We start from the raw sequence: 8,721 nt of genomic DNA on the forward strand, positions 1-8,721 counted from the left end.
TCCTTCTGACACCAGCTCCGGAGCCACTTGTTAAGCTCCCTCAACTCGCGCTGTCTGTCTGGAGTGGCTCTTGGCGCCGGTAGCATCTCTGAAAAAACTACTGTGGAGGTCCTTTCCTTCATCCTAGCACCTAGGTCTCTGAACTCCCTTTTTAGGACACTCCAGTTTCCTCCTATTTTGTCATTGGTGCCGATGTGCACCATGACAACGGGGTCGTGCCCAACAACATCCAGTAATCTGTAATTCGTTCCGCAATATGTCGAACACGAGCCCCCGGTAGGCAGCACACTATTCGACGCTCACGGTTCCGATGACAGATTACCCTATCAGTCCGCCTGATGATGGAGTCTCCCACCACCAGGATCTGCCTCTCCTGACCCTCCATCCGGCTCCCCCTCCTCGCTGGAGCAGTCACTCCCCCTCCGGATAGAGGATGCGTCCTGCTCCTCTATCTTTACTTGTGAAGTAAACTTCAGTGATCCGTGTGTGTATCAAATTACTTGTCACAAAATTTCAACGTGATCATTTGCTCAAAGGTGCATTTGAATAGACCATTAATGAGAAAAAACGGTGAACAATCACTTCAAAATATAGCAACAAAAAATGTGCCTTTTAAATAAACAGTTAATAAGAAAAGCGAGTGAATAAATCACATCTATATAAGGCAACCAAAAAAATAACTGAAATAAATGCCGCAGAAGCAGTGATATACAATTGTTGCAAAGTGTACTTATAAGTAAATGAGTGTTCAAAAAACAAACGCTAATCAGACTAGCGCCTAAATAATAACTTCTTTAAGTGAAGCCAACAAGTTCATCAAACCAGTGATCAAAGGAATTATAAAATTATATATAAAAAACTTTTCTGTGAGATTGCCATCCACCTGTGTGAGGCTGTGCATTCAGCCCAGCTGTCCTGCTAATGGTAAGTATCTGTCCTTATAGTCTGGATCAGACTGGGATAGTAAACCTCCCAAGTGTTCCAGAAGAAAAAGAAGTATCAGTTCAAATGAAAATCTTCAAAACTTCAGTAATAGAAGCCCTTCCCGTCCTCCGACCAATCAGTGTCCAGACTGGATCACGGCTCCATTAACATGTAAGACACAAAGATCTCCATGAAGTAGTAAAACGATTTATTGGATAAAACAATAAGTAGGGACTCACATATAAGGAATAAAACAGCCGGCCTGCAAAAGAAGTCCGCTCTTATCTCCTCAAGACATACACCCGGTCTCATCTAGCCCGCCCCGAGGAAAATGCTAGAGGGGCGGGCTCCGTGTGCAAATTATCACATTGAAATTTTGTGACAAGTAATTTGATACACACACGGATCACTGAAGTTTACTTCACAAGTAAAGGAGATTCTTTATTTAAAATTGTGGGTTACACTGAGGAGGTTAATCAGCGTTGTAATTCCGCTCAGACACGTGGCGGCGCGCGCGAGCGGGAAATGGCCGGAATTTAAAAACGGGCAGCGATGCCCGTTAATATACATGCGATCCGCATATATGGGGTGCCGATCGGGTGTCCCCCCCCGCGCTGTTGTCCTGCTGATCCCGGGCTCCGCTGTGCCCGGTGCGAGCCCGGGATCAGCATGTCGCCTGTGACACAGGGGATCAGAGAGAGCTCGGTACACGAGCTCCCTCCGGTCCCCTCTCCTCTGAGTACGATTCTCGGCGAGTTTTCGAGCATGCTGGTTCGACAAAAGACGTGCGACCGTACAGTAGAAACGGTCGCACGCCTTCCATACGCTGTACGATTCTTGCACGATCGCGGGCACCTTAAGAGCTACAGACACTGCAGCAATTAAAAATGTCTAGATGTGTTTTATATCGCGTCCCCTTCTGGGCCTTGCAGCTCCTTCCTCTGGCTACTATGTCACTACAGAACCCAGTAGTGAAATAGCAACGGGTGGAAGCGACCAAGGCAAAGACTGAACAGTAAATGAGTACAGTGAGGATTGAAACCACCATGTGCCAGACAGATTGGTGTTAGTTATTTTTTTTTATTTCACAGGGAGCCTCTATCTTAATTTTTTCTACCCTAACTTTAAATTACATTTGTTTAACAGTTACAGTGTTAAAGCTGACCATTACACTGAAAAAGTCAAATTCTACCAATGCATCCCTCTATGTATGATGATGATTAATAATATTATAGACATGTCAGCTGTAAAATGCTGTAATTATGACATACTTGCACTTGCAGAGCATTTACTTCCTGCTTTGAAAGAGAAAAATTATTTCAGTTTGCCAAGGCATTGCATTCTGGGAAGATTACATCAGCAGCAGAGCAGTGCTGGGAAATCTCATCTCACGGAAAGGCACTTTCCTCCCCTGAGATGATGTGCATTGTCACATGTCTAGTCACATGTCCCAATTAAAGTAAAATTAGATCTATTAACCTGCCCTTAGTAGACATTGCAGGAGACTGGGGAAGAAAAGAGAAATAAGGTATGCAAATAATACAAAGTCTGCAATTATCTAGAACAGGGGTGGCAAACACAAGGCCCGCGGGCCGAATCCGGCCCGCCGCACCTTGTAATGTGGCCCGCACAGCAGCCACCTCATTTTGCCATGTCTCATGGCCCTATGTCAGGGGTCGGCAACCCGCGGCTCTTTCGTCCTTCTGCTGCGGCTCCGCTCCTTCTGCCCACTGATCTGACAGATGCGGTGATCGGGGAACGGGGCGGTATCTCCACATTTGTCGAGGCCTCGTCGCAGCACACCACATAGCTCCACCCCCTCGTGTTTGCTTAGCGGCCTTAGTGGGCCGATCTATGCAGGGATTGTGGCCACGCCCCCTTACGCCGTCTCTGTGGAACCGCCGCTGCTTCCAGCTGGGAGAGTGAAGAAAAACCTGGTGTGTCCCCTTGAAGGCAGATAGCGACAGTGTAAGTCCTATGGGAGTCCCTGTAGTGTCCCTGTCCTCTTCCATCATTTGTTCTTTTTTAATTTGACTTTTTTTTTTTTTTATGTAAATGAGAAATGATCTTTATTTGAAACTGTTCTAGGCATGTTTTTATTGAAGTGACCAGCAGCAGGCCACAAAACAACAGGATAGTAAATCACATAGTGTTCATGTTAAAAAAACAAAAAACATAATTTAGTCAGCGCTCTTGAATTTTCCATTTACATATGGAACATAATCAAGGAACAGCCTCAAGTTTGTGGCCCAAATCAATCCAATTTGACTTTTTTGATGCTAGCATCTTTACTGTGACTGACTGTGGGGGGACATTAGAGTGTAAGCTCCTCTGTACAGCACCGCGGTATATGCCAGCTATATAAATATATAATAATAGTGTGTGACTGTGAGGGGACATTAGAGTGTAAGCTCCTCTGTACAGAGACTGATGTGACTGTGGGGGGGAGGGGACATTAGAGTGTAAGCTCCTCTGTACAGAGACTGTGACTGGCTTAGTGTTCTCTGTACAGCACTGCGGTATATGTCGGGGCTATATAAATGTATAATAATAGTGTGTGACTGTGGGGGGACATTAGAGTGTAAGCTCCTCTGTACAGAGACTGTGACTGAATAATTTAATTCCATGCCAGTTGAAAAGGAGGGTTGCAGACTGCTGGTATCGTCCACAGGAGAACTTTATTGAGGACACCATGATTATTATTACTATGATAATAAAGAGTAGATGCATAGTCCTATACAACCGGCCCTTTGAGGCTAACCATACTGCTGATGCGGCCCCCGATGAATTTGAGTTTGCTACCCCTGATCTAGAAGTATGTGTTTGTAAATTGTCATTACTAAACATTTCTAAAGGTGTGTTTGTTGTTGTTTTAAAGATATGGGTATAGGTCCGCTTTAAGACTGTGAAAACTGTTTAATTGTTCACATAGATATAATTTACAGAAACTGTCAGACACTTCATAGAACTAGTAGATAATTTTAACTTATTGTTGCCAACTTCCTTAAGGTTTTAGAAATTTTAAGTAGTAAATAATATAATTGTGGATTAAATAATTTTTTTTAAAGATCATTAATTTGTTATATAACTCAGGATGACACGTAGGTTATTTATCTAAAGCCAAAAACAAACAATACAAATAATCCATACCTAATACCAAATGTTGTTTGGAGAAGTGTAGTGATTCCAACACAGGTGAATATTGTTCCTATTAGTTGGCTTACAGTCTGTTGATCATTTCCAACACAAAGTGCTTGCGCTAAAAGGAATGGTATAGCAATGGTCCCACTGAAGCATGTCAAATAGTGCTGTAAGACAGGAAAATAGTGTAAAACTGAAAAAAACAATTCCACACAACAAGTGAAAAACAATTAGGGACCCACTTGTGGTATTAGGGCAACACCTGTGCTAAAATCATAAAGTTTGCTTTGTTTACCTTTATCTGTGTTTTCTGTAGTTTTGAGTGTTCAAGTATTACCTGTCCATGGATCAGAATCTATGATTCTGATGATTATTTCTAAAGGTGTGTTCATTTAAAACAATTATTTCTTTCAAATTGGATTTTACTGTGCATTGTGTTTTTTTTATATGCAGAACTTGGCAGGAAAGAAATAACAAAAAAAAGGTTACTGTGTCTCGACAGAGAAAGGTTCAAAACAAATGAGATGCAATGTCACGGTCAGAGGCTGTATTGCCATAAATAAGGAGGGAACGTATTATTTTATGTGTGGGGGGTTAATAAGGGGGCAGTATATTATTTTATGTGTGTGTGGGGGCTTATAACAGGGGGGTGTATTTTTGTTTGTGTGCGGGGGGGGAATTCTATTATTCTATTTGTGCAGGGAAGGGGGGAGGTGTAACGTTGTTGAGCAGTGTATTATTGTGCTTTAAGCTGCCCATACACCTTACAACCATCGCACGACTTTCGTTATGCGATGGTTGTAAGGTCATTAAAATCTCGTACGATCTGCACATCTTGGACAGGCAGATCGTACTTGCGATCATCGCAAGCCCCCGCCGGTGAGGGGAGGGCTTCCGATGATTGCAGTGCTGAGTGGGCAGCATTGGCCCGTGCAGCATTCTTCTTCCGACCACGCCACCAACCCGAAAAAAATCGAACAATTTTCGGCAGGTTTTCCAGCGTGCTTGCAAGACGAAAGTCGTACGACCTTATAGTAGAAGCGGTCGCACGCTGCCCATACATCTGCCGATTATCGTACGATCGCGTGATCACCCGCGATTATCGTACGATAATCAGCAGGTGTATGGACACCTTTATTGTATGTGTATATTAGGCCCCATTCACACCTACAGTATATTTCAGGTGTGATTAGAGATTCCTTTGTCAGGAACTTGCGTTTTCCTGCAGCAGGAATCCCTAATCTTCCGTTTACAAGCGGCAACTATAATAAGATAAGCATTATCATAAGATTATTTAAGAGGGTGTGTTTAGGGGCGGAGTTAAGGCCGTGGCAGGGTAAGGGTTAGGTGGGGCAACTGGTGGCTAGTGATTCTTACGGCCTTGCTAGTAGCTCAGGATTTGAAATTTTGAGCCCTGCAACAATGCAGAATACCACCAGCTAAAGAGGACTACAAATCCCATCAATCCATTGTAGCCCCTACCATCCTTCTTCAGCTGTTGCTCAAATACCCAGTGTCAGCATGTGCTGCTATTGATCCTGCACTGTGGAATTATGAAAGGGAGTGGCGAGTCTGGAGTTCTGGTCTGTTCTATTTTTGCCATGGATGTCCTAAGCCCAAGTATAGACCCTCTCTCCCAATCAGGGGGATACGGCCGATAACATTTTAAGGGGCCCCGGGGGGGGCCGGGCTCTAAGCTATAATTCTTTCTGATAGAATTATATGAACAGTTACATTTGCTTGGTCCGGCCCCCCGCACTACTGGTATCTTCCCCTGAAGTGCTTACAACTTCTGCCATAGTTACATAATCAGGTTGAAAAAAGACACAAGTCCATCGAGTCCAACCTATAGAGATACAAAGAATAGGAAAAAAAAAGAAAAGCCTAAACAGAACACAATGCCCACAATTACCCAATGTTGATCCAGAGGAAGGCAAAAAAACCCCTATAAAGCATGGTTCAATTTGCTCCAACAAGGGAAAAAAATTCCTTCCTGATCCCATAAGGCAATCGGATATTCCCTGGATCAACAATCTCTGATGCTTAATACACCTCTAAGAACTCAATATCCAGTAATATTCTGTGCATTTAGGAATACATCCAGATGTTTTTTAAAACAATTGCCGACTGCCTTATGGGAAAGGTAAGTGTTTCCCAGCACTGCAGAGTCAGACAGAGGCACCAAGGAAATCAGGGATGGTGGGGGTTGTAACAGAGACTGGGGGAGAGAGAGAGACAGATCGACGCTGAGAGCTTCTTAGCGTCGGTCGGTCTCTTTCATGCTTCCCTCCCTCCTCTCCGCATGGTCGGTCTGTGTCTCACTCTTTCTCCCCTCAGAGAAGGGGGGGGTGGAAGAGTGAGAGAAAAACGACAGACACTGAGAGGGGAGAGGAGATTGAGCAATGACTCTGCTTTACCTTAGGTTTTGAGAGAAGCATATGTCCAAGTATACAGGCAAAACAGGAGGCTTGCTTTGCTTCATATGAAACATAGCAGAGCATCATCAATGCCTATTACAACCAGTCCATGATTGTAATGAAAAACAAGTCTATACATTAAAGTGTATGCTCCTCTGTACAGAGACTGATGTGACTGTGGGGGGACATTAGAGTGTAAGCTCCTCTGTACAGAGACTGATGTGACTGTGGGGGGAGGGGACATTAGAGTGTCAGCCCTTCTGTACAGAGATGGATGTGACTGTGGGGGGGGACCCATTAGAGCGTAAGCTCCTATGTACAGAGACTGATGGGACCGGGGCTGCAACAACTAATCGACTAAGTCGATTAAAATCGTTGACGGAAAATGTTGTCAACGTTTTCCATCATCGATTAGCTTTCGATTAGTTGCCCCTGTTCACGGCTCCACGCGTGCCGCACCTCCTCTCCGCCTCTCCCAGCTCTGAGCTCTCTCCCGCCGCTGCCTGCTAAGACCCTGCCCGCCAAGATGATCACGTCATTGCAGGGAGACTGCAGTGTGGGGGAACAGCAGCATGCACCCCCTCCCCACATGCTGCATATGTACCATCAGCTATAGAGGACCACAAATCACAGCAATACATTGTACACTGGATTTGCTGTATTATATTATAGCCGGTGCCATTCTGCATTGATTGCTGTATAATTTTACATTTCACACCACAGTTTTTTTTTTTGCTTCCACCGCTCCAAGCTTGACTGACTCAGTGTTCTCTGTACAGCACTGCGGTGTATATATATGTCAACATGTCTCAGCCTTCCCCTTTTATCTCACCTGGACAAGCATTCATCAAGCAATCAACTATCCATGTGAGACACAAAGCCCGAGCTGGACGATCCAGACCCAAAGTCAAAGCGAAACCCTGGTCAGGGTTCCGCTATTCCTGCACATAGGATAGAAAGCGAGGGGAAACATACCGCCCCTCAATGATGTCTCCTCTCCTTATGTCACAATATATATATGTATGTATAATAATAACAGTGTAACTGGCTCAGTGTGGAGGAGGGGGGGGGGCCCAGCCCAAAGCTGTGTAAGTGGCCCCAGAACTTCTGATGGCTGCCCTGCTCCCAATTATGAAGTTCTGTAATAAAGTTCCACCAGCATTATAACTACAGTCTGGATCTCAGTGTTATCAGTCACCAGAGAGGGGTGGTAGATGCTATTGGGGCAGCCAGTTGCTAAATTCCCTAGATAGGCTATGGAAGACCCATTCATCCAGCAGCTCCTTTGGGGGTGAGTGCTACATGTGGGGGTTCATCCAGGATCATTCCTAGCCATTTGAGTGAACTTTTTGTGCTGCGGTAACCCATAGCTACTGACCCTGGGACGAAGGAATTTGTGCTCAACTGTGCTATTTTTGTCCTACAATTACCCCTAGCAACTCAGAGACTGTATCCTGTGATTGTTTGTGCAAGGAAACTGTGTTTCTACTGAAAAAATTTAATTCTGGCCTGGTCACATTTTTGCCGGGGGAGAAAGGGTTAACAGACTCCAGTAAAGATGAGATCATCTGTGCACGTGCTGGAGTTTTCTAGCTGCTTCTGGCTGACGCCAACAAGTCACTCTGTGTAACCAGATAAAAAGGAGCACGGCAAACAATGCCACTGCTATTGTTGGACACAAGTTCTGCTGATGCCAACCTGCTGTGAGAGAGCTGCGTCAGATAAAATGGCTGGAATTCCTAACAATACTGCTGGCTTCATGAACTCGGACTTGAAAATGTCTGCTCTGAGGCCTTACCATCGGTTCGGCTGCTACTGTTACCGATACTGGGATCAGCCTGCAAGCAATAGAGAAGCTCCTGCTGTACACCCTGGGTTCGTTAGAGGCCGTCGGACTGGTCTGCCGAAAGTGTAAGGGTCTGTCGCTTAACATCCAACCCTGGTCCTGCTGCCAGACATGTGGAGAGTACCTGCTAGAAAAATCGCACCACCGATCAAGCCGCCACGAACGTTCCAAGTGGACTATGCAACTGGCATCTTGGTAGAAGATAAAGTTGCTACAACATCAAGCCCTATTGGTACTCAAACGGAGCTGTCATCTGCCACCCACAGCAAAGCAGAGACTACTAAAGCACCATCACCTACTACCACGGAAAGGCCGATCACTACCAGGGCTTCCCGTGGTCGAGGCTTTCTGAACAAAGCCTATACCGGCAGTCAAGTCTACCACCGTTCACCA

At 45.1% G+C, this 8,721-nt stretch overlaps 1 protein-coding gene across 1 annotated transcript in view; it reads right to left on the reverse strand.

Moving 5' to 3' along the window:
- The window catches only part of LOC108801427 (solute carrier family 23 member 1-like), a 139,151-nt gene extending 130,868 nt beyond the window's left edge, over positions 1–8,283 (reverse strand). The window contains exons 1-2 of the mRNA XM_018573320.1: positions 8,232–8,283; positions 4,075–4,258 (exon numbers count right to left, since the gene is read on the reverse strand). Of these exons, the coding sequence (XP_018428822.1) occupies positions 4,075–4,258; positions 8,232–8,283 (236 nt within the window). The remainder of the gene's footprint in view (positions 1–4,074; positions 4,259–8,231) is intronic.
- Between the last annotated feature and the right edge of the window lie 438 nt (positions 8,284–8,721).

The sequence above is a fragment of the Nanorana parkeri genome, unplaced genomic scaffold, assembly GCF_000935625.1.
Source record: "Nanorana parkeri isolate BGI_ZX_2015 unplaced genomic scaffold, ASM93562v1 scaffold2334, whole genome shotgun sequence".
Classification (NCBI taxonomy): Eukaryota; Metazoa; Chordata; class Amphibia; order Anura; family Dicroglossidae; genus Nanorana; species Nanorana parkeri.